General features: G+C 36.5%; 1 protein-coding gene and 1 non-coding gene across 2 annotated transcripts in view; both read left to right on the top strand.

The window, feature by feature from the left end:
- PIK3C2A (phosphatidylinositol-4-phosphate 3-kinase catalytic subunit type 2 alpha) overlaps positions 1–25,693 on the top strand; it is an 83,450-nt gene that overhangs the window by 45,968 nt on the left and 11,789 nt on the right. Inside the window, exons 9-25 of the mRNA XM_045825234.1 lie at positions 978–1,121; positions 4,206–4,251; positions 4,335–4,545; positions 6,505–6,627; positions 7,601–7,768; positions 12,185–12,296; positions 12,687–12,832; positions 14,413–14,601; positions 15,089–15,182; positions 15,866–15,960; positions 16,281–16,461; positions 17,567–17,671; positions 19,119–19,211; positions 19,539–19,668; positions 22,127–22,263; positions 24,778–24,947; positions 25,508–25,664. Of these exons, the coding sequence (XP_045681190.1) occupies positions 978–1,121; positions 4,206–4,251; positions 4,335–4,545; positions 6,505–6,627; positions 7,601–7,768; positions 12,185–12,296; positions 12,687–12,832; positions 14,413–14,601; positions 15,089–15,182; positions 15,866–15,960; positions 16,281–16,461; positions 17,567–17,671; positions 19,119–19,211; positions 19,539–19,668; positions 22,127–22,263; positions 24,778–24,947; positions 25,508–25,664 (2,301 nt within the window). The remainder of the gene's footprint in view (positions 1–977; positions 1,122–4,205; positions 4,252–4,334; positions 4,546–6,504; positions 6,628–7,600; positions 7,769–12,184; positions 12,297–12,686; positions 12,833–14,412; positions 14,602–15,088; positions 15,183–15,865; positions 15,961–16,280; positions 16,462–17,566; positions 17,672–19,118; positions 19,212–19,538; positions 19,669–22,126; positions 22,264–24,777; positions 24,948–25,507; positions 25,665–25,693) is intronic.
- LOC123810231 lies at positions 10,468–10,630 on the top strand. The gene has a single exon (XR_006784200.1). It is a non-coding gene; the product is annotated as a U1 spliceosomal RNA (small nuclear RNA).

The following is a 25,693-nucleotide window of genomic DNA, read 5'->3' as shown; positions in this document are numbered from 1 at the left end:
GAGAGCCTGTCCTGAACATGCAGCTGGCACTGGTGTTTGAGGACCACGGGGCTCCTACCCTGAATTAAAAAATAGAGGACTGGAACCCTGATGAGAGTTACCTTCTTGCTGCCTTTGCCATTGAGTGTCCCTTTGGTGCCCTCTAATGACAGATCCTAGCACTTTGCCTGCTGGCAAAGGAGAAATGTCTAGTAGCTCCAGTAACACAAAGTAGAGCAAAAAAGGGTAGATTTTAACTGATACATAATAATTTGATAATTGGCACATAAAAATGAGGAGAATAGTATAGGAAAAATGGCATGAGCCTTAAAACTGGAAAGGTTTTGCAAGAAGGTAGAGGAATAAAAGTAAGCATAGATATAAGGAAGCAAAAATGGGGAACTAGATAATAAACCTTCAGGCTCGGAGGACAGCAGGGTAATTGGGTATTTGAGAAAATGAGGTGGTTTCATTTAGGCATGAAGATGAAGGGAACATTCAGTTTCTGGTAGCCAAGCCTCACGGTGGAAAAATTTAAATTTTTAAAGGATGGTACAGTACTGAGTTTCAACCCATTTTAACAGTACTTGGCGTGTAAGTTTGGCATAAATGTTTGATGGATTAATGCGTTATATAAGAATGTTTCTTTAAATAAGATTTTATTTATTTATTTAGAGGGGGGAAGGGAGGAAGAAAGGGAGGAAGAGAAACATCAGTGTGTGGTTGCCTCTCATGTAGCCCCCACTGGGGACCTGGCCTGCAACCCAGGCATGTGCCCTGACTGGGAATTGAACCAGCTATTCGCAGCCCACGCTCAATCCACTGAGCTACACCAGCCAGGGCTGAAATGCAATCTTATCTCTTTTGTTTTTCATCACAAAAGAGTAAAGTACATCTGTTCTTAGGCACATCTGAAATGTCTAGTTTCTGACTTCATTCCTGAAATTGATCCTTTAAATTCTAAATGCTTACATTTATTTTACCTTTTATTTTTAAAGAACCAGCACCGCGCAGTAGATCAAGTTATTAAAGCTGTAAGAAAAATCTGCAGTACTTTAGATGGTGTAGAGACTCCTGCCATTACAGAATCAGTCAAGAAGCTAAAGAGAGCTGTTAATCTTCCAAGGAGTAAAAGTGCTGATGTGAGTATTTTTGAGTAATTAGCGTTTCATTACATGCAGCTACATACTGAAGTGAGCATCTGTCACTGAAACGGACAGATTTTTGCTTCTGGACAAAATGTTATTTTGGCTTTTATTCTTGAGTTGATTGGGTAACTTACTTGGTAAGGTGGGGGATTCCTAAGAGGAGGTTGGAATAGCTTTCTGAGAATTGATGTTGAACAGGTGGATGCCAAAGCGTGAACCTTTTGTGTATAGAGCAGGAACTCGGGCATAAATGAGTTGGCTGGCTTGAAGGACCTGGGTGGTAGTAGGTACTGTTTCTCCCTCTGGATGGAAGCGTCCAGGACTGCTGATAACAGGGGGTTCTCTTTTGGACCATACCTCCTTCTTGTTGAGAAGACCCAAATGCCTTAGTAACAGTGACTGACTTACTACTGAAGTGGAAACCAGGGTAAAAGCCCTCTTCTGATAGCATAGCTTTTAGTGAAAGCTCTGCCTGTGGTTTTTCCATGGGCATTTAATTGATTCTGTTCACAGGGGTGTTCATAGCTCTTAGTGGAAGGATGAGAGAAAGTGGATTGCAAGACACGATAAATTTAAAGCTATGTCGATGGTGTGCCCCTCAACAAATATCTTGGTGAAAGCTCAATCCATTTATTCTTAGAAAACCTGTCCATATGGTATATAGAAGTTTGGGTCTCTCTTTTTGTTCTTACTATGTGCTTGTTTTTGAAAATTTAAAAATACATATGAAATCATTTGGAAGTGATCAACTACCATGGTCCTAATGTTTGAGGTTTCATTCGTTATGTTTTTTTTTTTTAATTTATTGATTATGCTATTACATTTGTCCCTTTCCCCCCCTTCCCTCCACCCTGTACCCCCTCTCCCACCCACGTTCCCCCCCTTTAGTTCACTTCCATGTGCAATTCTTATGAGTTCTTTAGCTTCTACCTTTCCCGTACTATTCTTGCCCTCCCCCTATCTATTTTCAACCTACATTCTATGCTACTTATTCTCTATACCTTTCCCCCCCTCCCCTCCTCCCACCCCCCCCTGTTGCTAGCCCTCCATGTGCCCTCCATTTCTGTGGTTCTGTTCCTGTTCTAGTTGTTTACTTAGTTTCTTTTGGTTTTGCTTTAGGTGTAATTGTTAATAATTGTGAGTTTGCTGTCCTTTTACTATACATGTATTTTCTTTATCTTCTTTTCTTAGATAAGTCCCTTTAGCATTTCATAAAATAAGGGCTTGGTGATGATGAACTCCTTTAATTTGACCTTATCTGAAAAGCACTTTATCTTCCCTTCCATTCTAAATGACAGCTTTGCTGGATAGAGCAATCTGGGATATAGGTCCTTGTCTTTCATGACTTGGAATATTTCTTTCCAGCCCCTTCTTGCCTGTAAGGTCTCTTTGGAGAAATCAGCTGACAGTCTGATGGGAACTCCTTTGTAGGTTACTGTCCCCTTATCTCTTGCTGCTTCTAGGATTCTCTCCTTCGTTTTTACCTTGGCTAATGTAATTATGATGTGCCTTGGTGTGTTTCTTCTTGGGTCCAACTTCTTTGGGGGCTCTCTGAGCTTCTTGGATTTCTTGGAAGACTGTTTCCTTTGCCATATTGGGGAAGTTCTCCTTTATTATTTGTTCAAATAACTTTTCCACTTGTTGCTCCTCCCCTTCTGGTACCCCCTATAATTCGAATGTTGGAACGTTTAAAGGTGTCCTGGATGTTCCCAAGGCTCTCCTCGATTTTTTTAATTCTTATTTCATCATGCTTTCCTGCTTGGTTGATTCTATCTTCCTTCTGGTCCACTGTATTGTTTTGAGACTCAGATTCCTTCCTTTCTCTATTGGCTCTCCTCCGCGTATCTTCCTGCATCTCTTTTATGGTAACCTGCATCCTTTCATCTAAATTGCGCCCAAAATCAACCAATTCCATGAGCTTTCTGATCACCAGTGTTTTGAACTGTGCATCTGATAGATTGGCTATTTCTTGGTCGCTCAAAAGGATGAGTCCTGGGGGGACTGATCTGCTCTGTTGCACACATGTCTTATGTCTTTCCCTGTCTCCTTTTTCCGGTCTGGTCGCTCTTGTTAAGGTGGGGGGCGGAGCCTTAGGGTGTTCACCGGGGCTGGGCGCCCGGTCGCTAGATTGTGACGTTATATGTGGGGGCGGGGCGGGGGCGGGAGGGAATCAATGTTGGCAGTTCAATTCTCCTGGGCCCAGACCTTTCCCCGGGCTCCTGGGCTGCGAGCTCTGCCCTGGTCCACAATCGCTGCCCCACTGGGTCCGGCAGCCGCAGCTTGCGTACTCAGGGTCCACCGCTGCGTTCCTGTGCCCCGATGGCTGTCGCGCCGATTCCCCGCCAAATTTCCCCCGACCTCCGTGCGCTGCCGACCCGCGCCAGCCCCGCGCCTGCTCGGCTCGTTGTCTCCTACCAGTCTGGATGTACGGGTCTACTTCAACTTCTTGGCTGTCCGACTTCCATTCAGATGAATCCCCTGTCGGTTCTGGGTGTTATGCTGACTGTATTTTATTGTTGTTCTAATCTTGGTTGTGCGAGGAGGTACGGTGCGTCCACCTATTCCTCCATCTTGCCCCATTCGTTATGTTAATTTGCTGGGTAAAGTAGAAAGTAGGAGGAGAGCTCAGTGCTGTGTTGAGACACTAAATGGTAAAGGAGTTCTAGTTTCTTTAAGGCCATTCTTACCATGCTAAATAGTAGAGCAACTAGTGGAAAATAAAATGCTGTATTAGCATGTTTATCACTTTGTGTATCAAATCTTAATTTAGTTTAATGAGGCAGATTTTGTTGAGTTAGTATATTTTGCAGTAATTTTCAGTTACTTCATGATTTTCTTTTGAAAATTATTGAAATAGTTGAAATTTTGGGGAGTGACATTGGTTAATAAAATTATAGTATTATGATTTTCTTTACTAAAAATCATCTGTTTACTTGGTGGGGGAGTTACTTTTTTATTGTTTTATTGGTTCTACAGATACTTTTGGGGAAGTTTCCCCTGGGAAAGTTTTGAAATGAAAGCTTAACATTTTATGTTTTGTCATGGGCCATTTTTTGACAAATTTGTATATGTATGCAGGTGACTTCCCTGTCCGGAGAGGGGGACGCTAGCAGTTTGACTAGGGGTGTGTATGTCTTCAGTTTTTTAAATTTTACCACTAATTGTTGCTTTTTCAGAGAATCGTGGTAACTATTTCTTTACATCCAGGCTCACTGCATCCTGAAAATCCTGTTCAAGTAAGCATGGACCAGTTAACTGCAGCAATTTATGATCTTCTCCGACTCCATGGGAATTCTGGTAGGAGTCCTGCAGACTGTGTCCAAAGTGACAGGAGCATCAAGGAAGCATGGACCACAGCAGAACAGCTTCAGTTTACTATTTTTGCTGCACATGGAATTTCAAGTAATTGGGTATCAAAGTAAGCAGCTGTTCAAAATAAAATATGTACAGCTTTACATAGAAGTTATTTTGATCTTGTAAAATGTCAGCACCCACTGTTATCTTGGTATTTTAGTGGATGATAAAGATCACAGATACCTTGGTGGTTTTCATAAAAATTACGGAGATTTTTGAAGCTGTTCCAGTAACAACTATCACTCCTACTACGTGGGGAAAAGGCAGGAAAATATATTTAAAATTAAAAGGGCAAATGTTGATTAATAAATTAGTCAATTTATGACTGCTATTCTTTTGGCTTTCCTTTAGAACCAGGGTAATTTGAAATAGTATAACGGGACTTGACATTAGCACATTTTTTCCCCTTTTAGTACAATAGTTTACTGCTTGCTAGGCTTTCCAGTGTGCAAGAGCAGATTTCTTCTATAATTTTTTTTAAAGATTTTATTTATTTTTGGGGAGGGAGGAAAGAGGGAGAAAGAGAGGGAGAGAAACATCAGCATGTGGTTGCCCTTAACATGCACCCCACTGGGGACCTAGCCTGCAACCCAGGAATGTGCCCTGACTGGGAATCCAACTGGCAGCCCTTTAGTTCACAGGCCGGTGCTCAATCTACTGAGCCACACCAGCCTCTTCTATAATTTTTAATATGGGTTTTTCCTGTTGGATTGTTTCATCAATGCCATAAAGTTTGCCAATTTCAACTTATTTGCAAGTAAGTAATATAAACTGAAAAGTCTGAGTTGAGTATTTTCAAGTAAGCAGTATTATAATAATAGCTTAATGCTATAAAAGAAGGTAATGTCCAGTAAAAAGATATCAAATGTAAATTCTGCCTAAATTGACCTTTATATAAAACAAATGAAATATAAAAAATAACAAAATGAGTTGAATGTGGTATATTAATTCATTCAAGAAATATTTAGTGAGCACCATCTGTGGGGTATGTTCTTCGTGCCTCTGGGGATTCGGCAGTAAACAAAGGCAGCAAAACTCTGCCCAAAGGCAGCAAAACTCTGCCCCTGGAACTTGCATTTAAATGGGTACTGCTGCTGTCTGAAGGTGTTTCATTCTTTTAGCAAGTTGCAGGGATAATACCCCCCATGTCTTCCATACACACAGAAATAAATTTAGGGATACTAATAAGGGGAACAAATACTTAGAAGACAATACAGAAAACTACAGTGATAATTAATTAAGATGGAAATAAAGTTAGTAAAATGCCTAAATAAAGAGGGATAATTGAGAAAAGCAATCAAATCATTGGCTAGGGGTGTTTGTGAACCAGTGACATTAGATTTAAAACAATATTTATAATATACTTATGTATATGAACAAAGTGATTAATACGTAAACCTAGCAGTAAGTTAGAATACTAGTAGAATACAGTTTTACTGAACCTAAGACTCCTGTCGAACAAGGTTGCCTGATTGTATCTGACCATCTCTGTGCTTAGGGCAATTCGGAGCTGTTATTGCTGTCTAATGACAATGTAACAGCATCTGTCCCCCCAATGAAGACTGACTCCGTGCAAGTCAGACTGATGCACTATCTGTATGCTTCACTAACTCTTGTTTCAGTGGCTTTGCAAAGGACAATAGCACCTAGGGATGATAATGTTTGTATTCTTTCTTCCTAGAATTTACCTAAAAATGAATAATTACTCAGTGTCATTCAACTAAAATCTAAAGCAAGAAACTAGCTGAGAATAACATTGAGGTAAATTCTCCAGCTGGTATCATTTTGCCACCTTAGACTGACAGCTGGGGATAACATGTTTACTTCTGCATTCCCTTTGCTGTGCCTCTTTATTTTATAGAATTAGCAATAGTTAAGTTTCAGGTGCTTTTCCTTAAGTTCATATGATTGATAACCCAATTATTTCAGATATTAGTCACTTTTAGGAAGGATGGCTAATGACATATATTTGTGTTAACTAAATTCTATTATCAAATAAAAATTGAACTCTTTCTTTTCTCAGTTATGAAAAATACTATTTGATATGTTCCCTGTCTCACAATGGAAAGGATCTTTTTAAGCCTATTCAATCAAAGAAGGTTGGCACCTATAAGAATTTCTTCTACCTTATTAAATGGGATGAGCTGTAAGTGAAGTTTCTGGCTTTTTATTTTTTTTTTTCAGTATGCCCTGTTTACTTCTCTCCATGTATGCATCCTGCTTTTTATTTTTATTACAGTTTCCATTAAAATCCATTAAATTCTTACTGACATCTTCAGGTCTCTTTTAGATATGATGCTGTAGAACAGACTGAAATTCTGATTTAAAAAACCTAAAATGCTCTTTTAAATCTACATGTTGTTAAATTGCAGAAATATGCTGTTCTTCCTAGACTTTGTCAAGTTAAATATATAAATTCATGTAATTGTAGAAAGGTAGTATGTTGTAACATTGCTTAGTTTAGTGTTTTTAAATACTATTCTTACAGTAAGGGAATGCTTTCATTATTTAGGCAGGTAGGACATTGCAGAACTTTTTACTTTTTTATTCTGCGTTTATTGAGTGATATCCTATTCTTTTATTTTTTAAATTACAAAAATAACACTTGTCTGTGGAACTAATCATATAATATAAAATGCATATAAGAGGGAAAATGTCACTTTCTTTTCAACACTTAGCCATCTCATGGCTCCTCAGAGTGACCACTGCTGACCTCCTGTGTCCTAAAGCAGAACACTGGCAAACACATACACATGTCTGTGTGTATATGAGCACACATATGTACCAAATCAAAAGTACTCATACTCATAAACGTCTAGTTCTTCCTAAAGGAAATAAAAATGACTACTATTATTTTGTCTAGAAATAGGCATTGCAAGTCTTGAGTAAATGCACTAACAAATTTTAAAGAAATGTTTTATATTTGAAATTTCAATAAAATTTTTCTAAGATATTTTATAGTACATGTTAGCCAAACTTGGCTACTTAAGTAAAGGTTATTCAGGATTAAAGATTATTTGATGGGTCAATTAAAATACCTACAACTGTCTGTTTCATTAAAGGATTAATATATTCTATCCAATTTGTTTTTTCTATTAATACATTTTTTTCCCTTATAGAATTATTTTTCCCATCCAGATATCACAATTGCCATTAGAATCTCTTCTTCACCTTACTCTTTTTGGGATTTTAAATCAGAGCAGTGGAAGTTCCCCTGATTCTAACAAGCAGAGAAAGAGGCCAGAAGCTTTGGGCAAAGTTTCTTTACCTCTTTTTGATTTTAAACGGTAAGTGTTACTGAGTTGTGATGGTGAGTTTCTATGGACATGTCTTCAGCGTCCAAATTGGCTGGAGAACAGGGTAGGGAATGGTGGCAAGCATGAGGTAATGAGCTGCCTCAGCTTTTTTCAGTGTGATAAAAGGAAGTTTTCAGGGACACAGATCAGAGGAAACCAGTTATTCTGCTCTAGTTAGAATGTATCTGTATGGGTAGTCGAAGGATTGTTTGCCCCTCTGTTTCAGGAGAAAAGCAGCATTCAGTTCACTTATAAAACTGTCATTGTCTTCAAGCACTATTTTATTGATATAATATTTAGTCTTATAGGTGCCCTTGGCATTACTAAAACAACTCCATTTTTCCTCTTCTTATCTCTATCCCATACTTCTCAAGTTTCAGGGAATCTGCAACTGAACATTATTCCTTTCTCCTTACCTGGCTACCTGATTCATCTACCCTTACAGCTATGGGCCCCTGGCCTTTAATTGCCAAAGGTTCTACATGAGTACAAAAACTTAATGATCCTTAGGGATAAAGAAATTCCTTTCAAGCTTTTGTCTACTAGTAGCCAGTAATCTATCTGACCTTTTAGCCGACAGGTTTAGTTATGTTTTTAGTAACAGTATGTTCCATGAGACCATCAAGAGTCTTCCACAGAAATGGAGAACACATGGAGGGTTATCAACAGGGGAGTTGGGAGGAGGAGGGAGGGGGAAAAGGTATGGAGAATAAGTGGCATAGATGGTAGTAGAAAATAGACAGGGAGAAGGCAAGAATAGTATGGGAAATGTAGAAACTAAAGAACTTATGACACATGGACATGAACCAGAGGGGGGGAATGTGGGTGGGAGAGGGTGTGTAGGGTGGAAGGGAATGAAGAGGGGGTAATGGGACAACTGTAATAGCATAATCAATAAATATATTTAAAAAAGTCTTCCTAAATAAAAAAAATCAGTTGAATTAAGTTTGGGATATTCATTCAACACATGGTAACATTTTTTTAAAGATTTATTTATTTATTTTTAGAGAGGGAAGAGAGGGAGAAAGAGAGAGAGAAACATCAATGTGCGGTTGCTGGGGGCCATGGCCTGCAACCCAGGCATGTGCCCTGGCTGGGAATCGAACCTGCGATGCTTTGGTTCGCAGCCCGCGCTCAATCCACTGAGCTACGCCAGCCAGGGCTCACGGTAACATTTTTTAGAGTGATTATGCACATTAGCATGTTAAAGTATCTCTAAAGTTTTGCAGCCAAGAAGCCTATTGTGTTTAATAACATATCACTCTGTAATAAACCCCTAGCATTCACTGTGTGCTAGGTGTTATTAGTCTGAGTGCTGTGTACATCCTTGTATTCTTCACAGCAATCCTGTGAAGGTTGTTACTAGCCCTTACTTGTCACAGAGAGCTTATGTGACTTGCACTACGGCACTGTGCTAATTAGTGGTAGTAGAATTGTTTTTTAGGTGAAGCACTTAACATTCTTTCAGAATTCAACAGAGTAAGTGATTTTAGACACTTACTGAGTAAGTAGTGATTAAATACTTCATGTCCAACACTCTGCTGTTAAAACAGTGAGCAGGTGGCATTCAGTTTGAGACTTTGCCAAGTAATGCAATTAATCTGGGTAATGTTAGTACTTAACATTCAAAAAAATACTCAGGTGTTAAGAGGGAGATGATTTTACATTAATTCATACAGAGAAACAAAGTGTTAATTATTTAGTTCAGTTAATGTACTATCTCATAGTAATCAGAATTCCTGGCCCTGAAATTACTTGTAAAATAATTTATGTCAAAGTGCAACTCGCATACAGCCTGAAGAAGTCACTGCTGTGGCAGCCAGATGACTCAAGGCTCTGCAGTCAGTCTCGGTCACATGTGAGTTCTTAGCTCATTTTTCAACAAACAGGATCAAGCATTTACCTTGCTTTCCCCTTACAGGTGCATCTCAGGGTTACCAAATAATTGGTGTGAGAAAGTATTTTATAGAAAAATTTCAGCTAACAGATGCAGATGAAATGATAGAATATCCCAAGGTTGCAGCTTCTACTGAAATAATTTATGTCAGCGTTAGATTTAGGCCAGAGTTTCCCAGTCTTGGCACTATTGATATTTTGTACTGGATGATGGTTTGCTGTGGGAGACTGCCCTGCGCCTTGTAGGATGCCTGGCCGTGTCCCTGCCTTCTGCCTGCTGCATGACACTGACACCCCAGTTACCAACCCAGAATGTCTCCAGACATCTCCAAATGTCTACTGGGGGCAAAATCACTCCTGTTTGAGAACCATTGAAACATAGTGATTACCAATACCTGCTTAAAACCACTAAGCAATTATTGTGTCTGGAACTTTGTTATAATATGGACGTTTAGATTGCACCTACATAAACTATGTTTACACCTCAGAAAGAGAGATAAACCAAGCAATGTGTGCCTCTTTATGTACTGCCGAAGAAAGTAGTATACAGTACCCCCTAAAAGTAGTAAGTATTCTTGCCAGATAACTAAACCCAAATCAGATCAAGTCTCCAGATCTAACTACTACTTTACTACAGAAAATACAGGAGATAGAGGGGTGTGCTGAGTGACCAGAGGGATGCAATAAGTAAAATCCAGGGTAAGGAAAATTCTCAGAACAAAAGAATTGACTTCTTCAACAAATGGCAGGGGGAAAAGATAGGAAGAATGTATAGATTAAAACAAGAGTTGGCGATACTTACCTGGCAGGGGAGATACCATGGTCAGGAAGATGGTTTTCCCAGGGTGAGGCTCACCCATTGCACTTTGGGTGTGCTGACCCCTGCGATTTCCCCTGTGTGAGAAACTCAGCTGCATAGTTTGTGGTAGTGAGGGACTGCGTCTGCGCTCTCCCCTGATAACTTGCATTGCAAGAGTAGTTGTCTTCCCTAGCTGCTGTGGCTCAGTGATTGAGTGCCGGCTTGTTAACCCTTGGGCCATGTCCCTAATAGGGCATACACTAGAGGCAGCCACACATTGATGTTTCTCTCCCTCTTTCTTCCTCCCTTCCACTCTCTCTAAAAATAATAAATAAATAAATGAATGAATGAATAAAATCATTAAAAAAGAATAGTCTCGCTGTTAAAAACAAACAAACAAACAAACAACAACAACAAAACAAGAGTTGGCAGACTTTGTAAAGAAGAACAGAGGGAAGTAGTTTAGGCTTTGCGGATCATGTGTCTCCATCACACAAGCAAAAGCAGTGATTGACAGTATGTAAATCAATGTGTGGTTTGGTTTAACAGAAGTTTATTTACAAAACCAGGTAATAGGCTGGAGTCTTGTTGACCCTTAAATTAAAGATACTTAAAAGACATATCAACCAAATGAAAATGTTGGACCTTGCTTGGATCCTTATTGAACAAACCAACTAAAAAATTTTTTTTGAGACAATCCAGGAAATTTGAATATTAATTAGATAGCTGGTGATTTTAAGTAATTACTGTAGGAGTGGTAATGACATTGTACTTATTTTAAAATAAAACTTGACCATTTTGAGGCATATAAAAGTATCGATAGATGAAATGTGATAGGAATTTACCTTAAAAATAATCTATTTGGGGGTGAGAATGGTTCTAAAAAAGACAGAATTTAATGTATCAGAGATTTAAAGGCTGTTAACCTGTAAGAAAAAACAGTAGGACTAGAGTCTAGCTTTGGAAAGGATACTTGATATTTTACTAAAATGAACAAAGTTTAATGAAGTTTATAGTTTTGTGCTTTTATAAATATCTCATGTTTTCAGAAATTTCTTCTGTGTTTACTGATACATGTGTTTAATGCAAGTAGGCCATAAACTGGTTGTCTAGGGCAAGGGTCAGCATACTACAGTCTGCTGCCTGTGTTTTGTAAGTACAGTTTTGTTAAATACAGCACACAAATTTACTTATGTATTGTTCATGGCTGCTTTTGCACTATAATAGCAGATTTGAGTCTCTGCAACAAAGGTTGTCTGTCCCTTCAGAGATAAAGTTTACTGACCCCTGGCCCAGGGCACAGATAAAACTTCTTAAATAATCATTTAAGAAGTCATAAAGCAGGTTCTGTTTTTTGGGGGCATGTATTTTTGTTCTTATGGTAAAAGTCAGAGAGCAGTTCTGTAATCCAGACTTGCTTTGTTCTGGGAGCAGTGTGTTCTGTTCTGTCCTCAACCCCATTCCTCCTTAGATATGATCCCTCCTCTCTCTCCCTTTGTTCCAACCCCCGCTCTTCAGTCCAGTTACCTAAAGATCAGTACACTATGGAGAGTGACTCTTCCCTTTAGGTTTTTAAAGATGACATTCTTTTTAGAAAGAGGATATTTCATAAATGTTTGAATACTAACATTTCAAATTCATTACTATGTGTTGTAAGTTTTGATTGATTTTTAAAATAAAAACCACAGTATTTTTCTGTTTACATTATGAAGGTTTTTAACATGTGGAACTAAGCTTCTATATCTTTGGACTTCATCACATATAACCCCTATTCCTGGAACAATCCCCAAAAAAGGATATGTGATGGAAAGAATAGTGTTACAGGTAAAGGTACTTCTTGACACATGGGGATGGTTATATGTAAATTTCTTTATAAAAATGTATGTGTATACCATGATTTGGGTTGTTATTAAAGAGGCCTGGTCAATCTTGTTTCAATTTTAGGGTCTGTTTTCAATTTAAATGCCAATGAACCATTTCCTGTATCTGAGAAACAGTAAAGTATGCCTTTGTACCCATCCCAAGCAATGTATGTGCTATTGTGAATTACCAATAATGCAATTACTTTCAGCAAAAGGACATTAATTTAATATACAATCTAAAATTTACCCTGGTGACTAAGAAAAATCAATGTTCTCAAAGAGAAAGAAATTAATGTGGACAGTATGTGGCCTGTTCAACTGTAATTTGATCAACTTCTGTTAAATTTTTAAGGTCGACTTTCCTTCTCCCACATTCGATATCATTTACACCACTCCTCAAGTTGACAGAAGTATTGTACAACAATACAACTTGGAAACATTGGAAAATGATACAAAAGGGAAACTGCTCCATATTCTTCACAAAGACTCATCACTTGGGTATGCTCCTTTGATTCTGTTTTGCCTATTTATCTCTTACAATGTAAAGCTCAAGTTAGTGGTTTATTAAATACCCTGATTTATTTAGTTCATGATTTAGCAATGTTCTTGGTGTGGAAAGTTTTATATATAAAGACTATACAACTACATAAAAGTTCAGAAATTTGTACAGGTCAAAGTTTTCACATACTCAAAAGGGAACTGTATGGACAGTAGATAGCTATAGAAAATTTCCTTAAGGTACAAAGAACCTTATTGGTAGAAAAACCAACATTTACTCATTTACTTGGTCTAATTTACTCAGTAGTAAAATTAGACAAAGAATATTAATACATAATTCTTTGGAAAAGAATGCAATGTCTTTTAAACATTTGAAAAGATGTCAGCCTCTCAGTAATTAAGGAAATGTAAATTGATACAAGATACCATTTCATAAACATCAGATTGTTGAAAACTAGAATGTTTCGTCATAGAAAGTGTTAATACAGAAGAGGGGGGATTATATTGTTGGCGGAATTCTAAAAAGCTTTGGAGAACAATTTTGCAAAATCTATAAAGGTCAGAATGTGTACAGTCTGACCTAGCAATTCCACTTCCAGGCTGTTACATGTCTTAGAGGAAAGAAGCCCTTTTGTATTTGCTTATGGAGACTCATTGCAGTATGAGTTTGGATTATTGTAAAACTCATAGGGAATATCCATTGATGGGGGTCAGATTATGGTACATTTATCCAACAGAGTCCTATATAACTATTAAAAATGAAGTTATAGCCATGTACCAATATGTCAGATACATTAAATGAAGAAAGCAAAGAGCAGAATAGTGTATTAGTATATCCCCACTAAAGGAAAAATTTCTACATATGTCTGTGTATGTGCTTCTATACACATGGAGTCTGGAGGAATAAATGAGCTCAGGCAGTTGCCTCTGGTAGGGGAATTAGAAGAATAGGGACCTCACTGTGCACTTTTTTCAGTATTTGAATTTTTTTCAGTATTCCACATGAGATGAATACATTTCAGTGTGTGTATTACATAAACAGAAGTACATGGGTGGGTAGTAAAAGAGTGAAATCTTTCATTCACATAAACATTTCTCATTAAGACTAAATTAGAATCTCCAAAACAAGTTCTTTTCTCTTTAAATATACTCAATTGAGCTATATAAACAATCATCTTCTAAAATTTTGTAATAGCAATTGTGCATTACATAACATTTGATTTTACTTGTGTAAAATGAATAAAATCCTTGCTCTTAGGGTGGATTTTGCTTATTCAACTTTGATTCTAGTGCATGGCATCTGGTTAGAGCTCAATAAATTTTTATTGTACTGAATTATCCTTCATTTTCATAACTAAGACTTTTATCAAGGCAAAATGATTTCTTTCTATTCCCCAAATTAGGGTAAATTAGTGGTGTTTGCTGTACATTGCGTTTTTCTGTTCCAAATTAGTATTAATGATTCTGCCAACAAGTGGCTGTCCTAAAATGAATACATTTTTTCTTTGTATTTTTAATCATTGAGACCATAACTGTTATTATAGCATTGAGAAGTAATTTAGCTCCTGTTATGTATGCAGACTTTCTAAAGAAGACAAAGCCTTTTTGTGGGAGAAACGTTATTATTGCCTCAAACACACAAATTGTCTTCCTAAAATACTAGCAAGTGCCCCAAACTGGAAATGGGTTAATCTTGCCAAAATTTACTCATTGCTTCACCAGTGGCCTCCATTAGACTCACTGACTGCACTGGAGCTTCTTGATTCAAAGTAAGTCGATTAAGATGGAGTTTATTTGCTCTTTTTATTGTTGTTAATTTTTTCCAGTAAGGTGTTATATTGTAGGAGTACTTCCCTTTGCTTTAACATGAAAGCAATTCGATGCAATATAAATGTGTAAATGTATGTTTCTACTAATATACCTTTTCATTAAGGTTATTAAAAGGACATGTGATACTGAAAATTAGCCTAAATACGGAATTAGGTTGTAAATTTTGAATAATTTGCTATATTTTTATGATGTGGGCCAAAATTAATTTTCATAAGCTTAAGATTTCCAATAAACCAGTCCCCTACCAGAATTTGTATAGCACAGGAAGATTTTCTTCCTAAAAAAGAAGGTGACGCCCATTGCATTTGAATAAAGAGCTATATGAGTGTTCATTGTTAGGAATAAATTTAGATTATGTTTTCAGGAAATATAGTTTCATTAAAAAGAAGTCACCATCAAATCTTGATTTTTGTGATACTTTTGTAGATTTGCTGATCAGGAAGTGAGGTCCCAAGCTGTGACCTGGATCGAGGCTATTAGTGATGATGAGCTGACAGATCTTCTCCCACAGTTTGTCCAGGTGAGATTTGATGCATGGGCGGGCGCATTGTCGTGATGGAGTTGCAGTCACCACTTGCACATAGCTGTCGCCTTCTGAATCATCTGAATAGTTTCTGCAGAGGAATGTTCAGGCTTAACACAAGATTTGATGCAGATTTGTTGCTGTAGTCATTCAGTCATTTTGAATGTGATGACCACACAGCACACATGCTTACTCAAGGGCATCTACCACCCCCACTGACTAGTACAGTGAAGACGTCATTGTTCACGCATGCACATTCCAGTCTGCTCTCCTCAGCTGCTGTGTTACATTGATATCGCGCAAACCGTTCTCGTTATATTAACAATGGTTGGACTCTTTCTGGGCAGGCCTCATGTGTGCGTGCGTGTGTGTGTGTATATAGATATAAATCTGAATTTTTAATTCTTTGACTTTTTAGATTCTCCGAATAAGTCAGACTTGAGCTTTTATTTTTCTTTACTGGCCATTTAAATGTAGCTAATGAATGTTATTCCCAGGTCTATGCTTTCCTGCCTGATTTCATTAATTTAGCCTAAGTTAATTTATCTATTTCATTTTTATCAGTATCATCTTTCACCAATAGGAGTGAGCTTTATATAATTTCTTTTTTTGATAATTTTATCCTAACAGTGTCCTATGGGTTTGACCACTAGTAATTCTTTATTTTCTTTTATGTGTAGGCTTTGAAATATGAAATTTATTTGAACAGTTCATTAGTACGCTTCCTTCTGTCCAGGGCACTGGGAAATATACAGATAGCGCACAATTTATATTGGTAAGATTTAAATTTTCTTCAGTACTGTATTTGACATTCTCTGAAAGTCTAAATGGTACACCCAGACCACTTACTGTGGATACCAGATGTTTTATAAAGGCATTATTTTTAAGAACTTAAATTTTTATGTCCTTAGAAATAAAACAAAAAATAACAAAACTCTCTATTTGGCATGTTAGAGCTCTATAATAATGAATTTTTACTTGCCTATATGACTTAAAATAAATTTCTGGAGACCTACAATTAAACTTGTAAAATTGATTTTTGGGAGATGTTCATCCAGTTTTCAGAAGTGGCTGACAAATATTTTGCTCTGTTAGGCTCCTCAAGGATGCCCTGCATGATGCACAGTTCGGGGCCCGATATGAACATGTTTTGGGGGCTCTCCTGTCAGTGGGAGGAAAAGGGCTCCGAGAAGAACTCTTGAAGCAGTCAAAGCTTGTACAGCTTTTAGGAGGAGTAGCAGAAAAAGTCAAGCAGGCTAGTGGATCAGCCAGACAGGTATGTACCCATAAGAGGGAACATAAACATGTTGATAAAGGATCTTTACAGTGCTGACAAGTGAAGTCGTTATTCTTTGTCAATAAATAGCCAATAGAATTCTCACTACACCTATGCCATTTTGGACAGATGAATTTAAAGGTTACTTAAAATCTTTAGGGAAAGATTTCACAACCTAACACAGAAAATCAGTGCTTTAATTCCCATGTTTATTCATTCTTTTCTGGTTAAAGTTGTTATCTTGAATTTCTTTCATTATTTTGCTTTTTAACTTTTGTAACTGTAAGAATAATAAAACTATGACTGGATGCCAATGTTTAAAAAAATCTAAATAATGAAGAAGTTTATAGAATAAATCTCTTACAGTTTATTGTCTTTCCTTCTTGATCATTTTTTATGATTTTACACATACACTTTTTGTTTTTTGCAAATTGCTTTTTTTTTTAACTTGGAGAATTCATGTCAGTACACATATAGCTACAATTCATATTTCTTAATAGGTACATAATATTACAAGGTAATTGTAGCATAAATTATGAACCATTAATTACCTCTATATAGATTGTTTATATATTTTTCTTTTCTCAAACAGTCCTGCAATGAACTGCAGTGTGTATGTTTTTTCCCCTCATTTCTTAATAGGATATTCCTACAGGTGAAACAGTTGAGTTAAGAACTGTGTACATTTTTAGTTGTAGTTTCTATTAGATTGCTCTACCAAAAAATAAATTATGTATTTATATATGGACTGGTATACATCCTTCTCCCCACTAATACATTATGAAATTATCTGTTTCCCACCCTGTAGCCAGCACTGGATATTATCTTAAATTTTTCATCTGATGAAAAGTTATACCTAATTTTTATTCAGTTTGTTTATTTGAATGTGAGTTTTAACAAATGTTAAATATGAACATACATATACTGTCCCCTCCTGTGTTTATAGCCTTTGCTTATTCTTTAATTTTTACAGTAAAAATGAACTGTTTTTAGCAACATTTGACAATTGGGCATTTAAAAAATCAGGTCCACAGTGTAATTTTGTTGTCTTAAAAATACGTATTCATTTCCATTATGTACTTACAGTATCATTCTCTTTTCCTAGGTTGTCCTCCAACGGAGTATGGAACGAGTACAGTCCTTTTTTCTAAGAAATAAATGTCGTCTCCCTCTTAATCCAAGTCTTGTGGCAAAAGAATTAAATATTAAGGTTACGCATAAAATACTTTTAAGTTCATATAACATTTCAAAATAATGTGCAGAAAGAAAGGAAATGGTCAGGCATGCTTAAAGCAAAAAAGGATCAAACCCACCTAAGTTGCTTATAAGTATTTGTAGATGTCTATGGTATAAGGCCCATATTTATGTTACAACATTGTTACTAATCACCATTCCTGAAAGAAAAAAGTGTAAAATTACTTACTACCTCAAATTAAACTATACTTTACTGCAGTATAAATAGTTACATGAGAGGCATGTGTTCTTAATTCTGATGGTAAAACTACCCACTCACAGGTAGACACTTTTCCCTTCCTTGGGAGTAGTCGGGTAAACTCTTCCTGCATTTATACCATGCTTTTTTCTTTTTTTTTTTTTAATATTTTATTTATTTTTAGAGAGAGGGGAAGGGAGGGAGAAAGAGAAGGAGAGAAACATCAATGTGTGGTTGCCTCTTACATGCCCCCACCCTCCCATTGGAGACCAGGCTGGCAACCCAGGCATATGCCCCAGATGGTAATCGAACCAACGACCCTTTGGTTCGCAGGCCAGCACTCAGTCCACTGAGGCACACCAGTTGGGGCTGATAGCACTTTTTCGAGGAATCAAAACATAGTGAGTGATCATAATCATTGTGTAATTTTATTTTGAACTGGACTAATAGTGATACAAATAGGGATTTTTCTCTATCATGAGTTCAGCAAAAGCAACCAATTAATTCATCCATTTAAGTTTGTGGTTTTGAAAGGCCAGGGTATAGCTATTCATAATGGAGTTTCAGATTTGATTTTTTTTTTAAGTTGACATAGCTACTTTTCCTTGAAATTGAGCCGTGGGGGCCTGACTTGTATGCATATGTCATTGGGGGACAAAGTGATTACATTGTCTTCTTTGGTTTGTTGTTTACCTTTAAGTTAGTCTCACAGTCTTAAATTAGTTTTTTAACCAGTTTCATTTAAAAGAAGATGTAATCATTAATTATGTCTTTGCTAATGTAATTGTTAAATTCAGTGTTGCTATTTGATTGCATGACTAATTACTAATTATAATAGTACTATAAATCAGAGAAGTAGAGATCTCATCTCAGATTACACTGATTTAGAGGAAAGATAAGAGTATACAAAATTTTTGTCCTCTGTTGAAGAGTTATGATACTTAAATCTCAAACTTTTAGTAGTTTTGTCTCAAGTTTTTAAGCTTTTGCTTCACTGCTCAGAATAATAGATGATATTTTACTCATATACTATGTTTAAGTTTCAGAAAGTATGTTTATACACCTTTTATGTGCCAGATAATCTAAAAAACAGTTTTCCTGTGTTACTCCATTTGCCATAGTTTAGAGAAGCAAGTGAAAGGAGGAATGCTTAGGACAAAAAAAAAATTAAACCCATTTTTATTGCAGTGTTGTCTTTCTAATACTTAATGTGTTGTATTTGTAGTCATGTTCCTTCTTCAGTTCTAATGCTGTGCCCCTAAAGGTCACAATGGTGAATGCGGATCCAATGGGGGAAGAAATTAATGTCATGTTTAAGGTGAGCGAAATAAGGTTACTTTGTTTTTAAATGGTAGTTTAAAAATTCTTTTTTCAAATTTCTTTTCCAAAATTGCAAAAGTAATTTTATTTGGTATTTAGTTAAATTGAATAATTATGGGAAGTATTATCACTGGCATACACTGCTCCCAAACAGATTTGGGAGTGAATGTAACTCTGGGCTTGACCTGCTGCTGTGCTGGCTGAGCACATCCTGACTCCAGGCAGAGCCTCCCACACAGACTGCTCCCCTTCCCCGCTTTATGGCGTGTGATCCACGCAGTGTTTGGGAAGGGTACAAGTTTCATTTTGTTTTCTTGATTTCAAGGTTGGTGAAGATCTTCGGCAAGATATGTTAGCTTTACAGATGATAAAGATAATGGACAAAATCTGGCTTAAAGAAGGACTGGATCTGAGGATGGTGATTTTCAAATGTCTCTCAACTGGCAGAGATAGAGGTAACCTTGTTAGCTGTGTCTTGGTGTCTTATTTTTATTTGTATTTTTTTCGTGAACTTAGCTCAGAGTATGACTGCCATAAGGATCCTGATGCTGACACACTGTGATCTCAGTTATTTTGTCTTTTAACTTAGTGTTACTTTACCGATTCATTTGCTCATGATTAAATAACTCAGTGAGTAGCCCTGATAGTGCTTTGCAGTAACCAGAGGTGTCCATTATTGACCTAACAAAGACTTTATGGTCTTTGGCTTTTGACTTACAACTAAGGCCATTTCTAAGTTAAACCAATATAAAATTTCATTACAGCAAAATGAAATAATGGTTATAAAGCTTTTTTCCAGTAAGAACAAACTTCATCTTACTATTTATGGAATATTTTTTTTCATTTCCACATGTTAAGTGTGAATAATAACAGTACTATACTCATAGAAACACTGTGATAATTAAATGAGATAATAAATATAAAACACCCTAGTGTCTGATACATATTAGCCACTCAGTAAATCACAACCAATTATTGTTACTCAGCACGTTTGTTGTGTACCTACATCTGCAAAATGCTAATAGCATATAGTGCTTATATTTTAGAGAGAAGCAATTGAAGACATATGTAAATAATTAGAAAATGCTTTATTAAGCTGAAAGTTCTAAGAAGACAACAGCAGTGCTGTGGGTTTTAAAGGACAGAAAGATCACCTACAGTTAGTGAAGATGAGAAATGCTTTCTAGATTATAATCATAGTAGGAAGTCACCCAAAAGATTATCTTATCTAATCATCCTTCTAATATTTGCCATTCAACTTATGCTTAAATGCTTATAGTGAAGGAAATTCAGTGTATTCCAAGGTAGTCCCTCATGTTCCGGCTTCTCATGGCTGTAGAATTCTTTCTTGTATCCAGGTGAATGGGAACTGACTTCTGGTTTCTTCCAACCATCAGTTCCAGTTCTCTTCAGAGATTATCAGAGTTAAGTCAAATCCTTCTTCATGATGACCTGTTGTGATCCTGAGTAATTTGTACATATGCATGTTTGATTATGAAATTAGAAATTTATATATATGTTAACAGTTTGATTAAATGTAATCATAGAATCAGGATGCAGGTACTCATTGCAAAAGGATGTCACCATGAACTATAAATCAGATGATGCAACCAGAACAAAAAAAAGATCCAGATGAGTTCATTCTGCCACGTGTGACCAGATGACTAGGAGTACAACCTAGCCCTGTGCACTTTCTTTTGGGATGGCCTGGAGGCCTTGGCTTGCTTGGTTTCTTCCAGTTCTTTGTCCAAAGCAGGTCTTTGTACCCCTATCTTATTTTGATGCCAGTTCATTTCCTTGATTTTTAAAAAATATAAAGCTAATTTTTAAATTATATAAATAATATATGTACACTGTAAAATGTCTGTATAGCATGTAATTGAAAAATAAATCTTAGTTTCCTCTTACACCTCCGTCCTTAATCCTATGCATCCTGCTCCCAAAATATAATCACTCACATAGCCTTCTAGGAATATTTTGTGTATATCCCAATATACATCATAGTCTTTTTAAAATTTATTTACTTTTCTTTAGATAGAGGGAAAGGAGGGAGAAAGAGAGGGAAACATCGATGTGCGAGAGATACATCAATCAGTTGTGCCCGCATCTGGGGACCTGGCCCACAATCCAGGCATGTGTCTTGACTGGGAACCAGTCTGGTGACCTTTTGATTCGTAGGTAGATGCTCAAACCACTGAACCCACCAGCCAGGACATAATAGTCTTTTTTTTAAAACACAAAGTGTACAGCTCTCCATCTGCATTTTGTCTTTAAAAACAGATTTTTTAGATCTTTCTACATAAACACATAGACATCTACCCCATTTTATTACACTATGTAGATGTCCCATAATTTATTTGTTTGATATTTGTTTTAAGGGAACTATAAGTAGAGCAAAAAAAATTATTTGTTCAGCCAGACATATATATTTCAGTAGGAAGAAAAAACACGAGACTTAAGCATATGACAAGGACAATCTTAATATGCTCTTCCCTTTGAAAGGGCTTAATTTACTCTAAAACACTCTTATCTTCAACAAATACATGACTAGAGAAACTATTCATGAAAGCATGAGAAAATACTATGTGACAGCATGTACCCTGTAAGTAGTTTTATTAAGGAGGTCATATTGTTTATTTTGTAGTTAAAACTGTTATTTGAGGGATGGATAGCACATGGATGTACGGATTATAGAGTCTCAAATAGTTAAATTAACTTTTACATTGTGGATCTTCCAAAAATAAAAAACAATTTTGGTTGCTCACATTTTCTAGCATGAGCTGCCAGCGTTGATTTTTTAAAAAATGATGATTGCTAGCTGGTGTCTTATGTCAAAGCTTGAAAACTGCACATTTTTTTAAAGGCTTATTTTTGGAAGACATTTTCACATAGCTTAATATTTTGTTGTTAAAGGCATGGTGGAGCTAGTTCCCGCTTCAGATACCCTCAGGAAAATCCAAGTGGAATATGGTGTAACCGGGTCCTTTAAAGATAAACCACTTGCAGAGTGGCTGAGGAAGTACAATCCTTCTGAGGAGGAATATGAAAAGGTGACTAGCATGTGTCCTTATTCTAAATAACTTGGTTAAAAATGTATTACATAGATCTTTAGTGCTTTTATTTTCCAGCTCTGTTTCAGCTATTTAGTCTTAAGTTGTGAAAGCAGTGTCTTTCTCCAAGTAAAGGAAAGAATGTAAAAACAGAATGCATTTAATGGCAGGAATCTAAGTGAAACCAGTGTCAAATTACAAAAAAAACTTTCCAAACATGTATTTAGAGGCCAGCAAAACCGGTATTTTTATAACCCAGAATGTTATATTTCACAAAGGTCTTGGAAAAAGTTAAGGAAATAAGTACAGTGGCTATGTTGTGTGGTAGTTAAGAGCAAAGACTACGGGCCAGACTTTCTGGGCTTGAATTCAGGTCCAAAGTCACTTGCCAGCTATACGACCTCGGGCAAATTATTTAACTTCTTTGTGCTTCAGTGACGTCTGTTATAAAATGTTATAGTATTATATTTTTATGGTATTACAGTATATATTATGGCTGTAAAAAGTACTGTAGGTTATAGTGAGAAGTAAATGAATATATTTATGTCTTTCTATAATTAATTGTATACAATACAGTAATTAACATGTAATGTCAATATTATAATCAATATATTGATATTACATGTTAATGGCAGGAGTATATATATATATATATATATACACACACACACACACATACCATAATCAATATGTGCATTAATATATTAATTATATATTAACATATAATAATGTGTGAGAGAAGGAATTAATATATAATATAGTAAATTCTATAATTGATAGCTGTTGTTATTATTGGAGACATCACTTTTTTGTTTTAGAATACTTTTGTATTACACAAGAGGAAAGGGAAATCTCTAGGACATAAGACCTGCAGTGATCTGAAATTGGCCTAAGGGAGACTCAAGAATACTTTCAATGGTGGTCTAAGAGATCCCAGTTTCAATGTCATTTGCCTGCCTAGTTTATGTCAAATCATTAATGTATCACATTGCATATGGGTATGTGCAAATGCTACCAATTGACCTAAGAAAGTAAAGTAGAGGAATTTCATTGGTCTTTTAAAATGTTTAAAAACACTTCCTTTTCTTATTATGTGGTTTGGGGAAAGCGATGCAGCAGAAGCCAATACTTGTTTATAGTAGTGCTGGCTTTTTTGTGATTCCGGGTAAGCTGTTTGACACAAAATGATGGTGAAGAAACACACATAGCCTTTCATGCACTTGGCTTTTGTATGTGGGAAATACGATACAGAGGAGTCACATTGCTTCGGTTTGAGTGTTGGCTCTGCCTCTTAACAATTATGTGATCCTGGGCAAATAATGTCTCTGTGTTTCAGTTTCATATGTAAAATGACAATGATAGTACCTACATCATTGGTTTGGTATGAGATTTTAAATGAGTTAATATATATATCCATCCATCCAGACACACAACATATGCATACACATTCCTATACCATGAGTGTGTGAGGGGGAGAGAAACAGAGTAGTGCAGTATCTGAGTTTTGATAAGTGCTGTGTAAACACTTTTTAAGATGCATTTTAAAATTATTTATTGTTTTCTCTTTTTTTTTTTTTGAGAGAAAGAAAGAGAGAGAGAAGGAGAAAAGTGTCAGTTATTTGTTTCATTCATTTATGCATTCATTGGTTGATTGTTGTATGTGCCCTGACTGGGGATCAAACCCACAGCCTTGGCTTGTGGGGATGACGATCTAACCAACTGAGCTACTTGGCCAGGGCCAAACATTTGGTATGTCATCACCGTCAGTAACAATTTTTGGGAGCTTACGGAATAAAATGAGCCATATGGAATAGATAGAACCATAAGACTGCTTCATTCAGAAGTGTAGTATCTTGAGAATAAACTAAATGCACATGTTTTAGATTAAAATTTTCATCGTATGCATCTTGCTGTGTCCTTCTGTATGATATACTATGTTAGTAACTTAATCCCAGAACAGGCAGGACTAATGTCTCCAGCTTTGAGACATTTAACAGATAACACATAAGGAGTTATGAAATTGGCAACACAATACATTAATTTTATTATTGGATGTTTCAAGATACAAGCTGATTTTCTTTACACATGCCCTCCCTACAAGTCAAAAAACTAAAACAATAATATTCTTTTATTCAGATTTGTCTTTGTCTCACTGTAACTGCTTGTGGTAACAGCAGAGCCTGTGAGGAGCAGAGCTCCACAAACATGATGCTTAAAGATGCTCAAAGGCAGCACACCCCCCACACAGGGCTTGGCGGCATCTCTGCTTATTAAAGGACAAAGCTGGAGAGAAGGGGCAATATAACCACCTTTAGAAGGGTATTTTTGTTTTTGAATTGTGAAAGGGCTGGCTTTCACCATAATCTGGATTGTTACCATAATCCAACTTATTAGCTGTTTAGAAAATGGATTACAATAGTGATTTCAAAGAGTGATGAACTATGTTAATCTTTGTAATCTTGCCTCCTTTAGAAATAATTTTTTCCCCCAAATCATTTTATATCTTTATTGCAGGCTTCTGAGAATTTTATCTACTCTTGTGCTGGATGTTGTGTGGCTACCTATGTTTTAGGCATCTGTGATCGACACAATGATAACATAATGCTTCGAAGCACAGGACACATGTTTCACATCGACTTTGGGAAGTTCTTGGGCCATGCACAGATGTTTGGTAGCTTTAAGAGGTACTGATGTTGTTGTTGAAGAAAAGAGAGGCACTTCCAATTTCACAAATTAATTTCCCAAGCCTCCTCCTTTTCCTTGCTGTTCTTTGCCTGGTAGTTCCTTTTGGGAATAAATGGGGATGAAAAAAGCCCTAAGAGATGACCTTACCACAAGAATAAGTGTGTGTGTGTAACCTCTGCTGAGGTGAATTAGGGGTATTTTGTCTAGTTAGTGGTATCTGACTGCAGATGTTCCCATTTGTATTATGTCAACAAGTACAAAGTTTTTCTCTCTGTGTGTTTGTAACTGTAACTATGTTTGGTCTCTGTTTGAGAGTGTGGGTTTATAAATATTACCTTGGGGAAAAGTTTATGTATAAGTTCTATCTAAATGATGAGATTTTGCAATTACTTCCGTGAAAATGTGAATTTTTAAGAATTAATGCAAATTCAAAACTGTCTGATACTCAGTTTTCCAATTGGAAATTGCTGTAGTTTAGTTCAGTAACCATGTGATAACAATTGCACTATTTGAATATCTTCCGTAAGTAATACTTTGTATGTACTTTTCTTTTACATAGGGATCGGGCTCCTTTCGTGCTGACCTCTGACATGGCGTATGTCATCAACGGGGGTGAAAAGCCCACCATTCGTTTCCAGTTATTTGTGGACCTGTGCTGTCAGGCCTACAATCTGATCAGGAAGCAGACCAACCTCTTTCTTAACCTCCTTTCACTGGTAATGCTGTTCTTTACAAGCATTTAATT

The sequence above is a fragment of the Phyllostomus hastatus genome, unplaced genomic scaffold (assembly GCF_019186645.2).
Source record: "Phyllostomus hastatus isolate PE091 unplaced genomic scaffold, TTU_PhHast_1.1 phas_scaffold_585, whole genome shotgun sequence".
Lineage (NCBI taxonomy): Eukaryota > Metazoa > Chordata > Mammalia > Chiroptera > Phyllostomidae > Phyllostomus > Phyllostomus hastatus.
The sequence above is the reverse complement of the archived record's forward strand: the minus strand, read 5'-3'. Positions and strand labels throughout refer to the sequence as shown.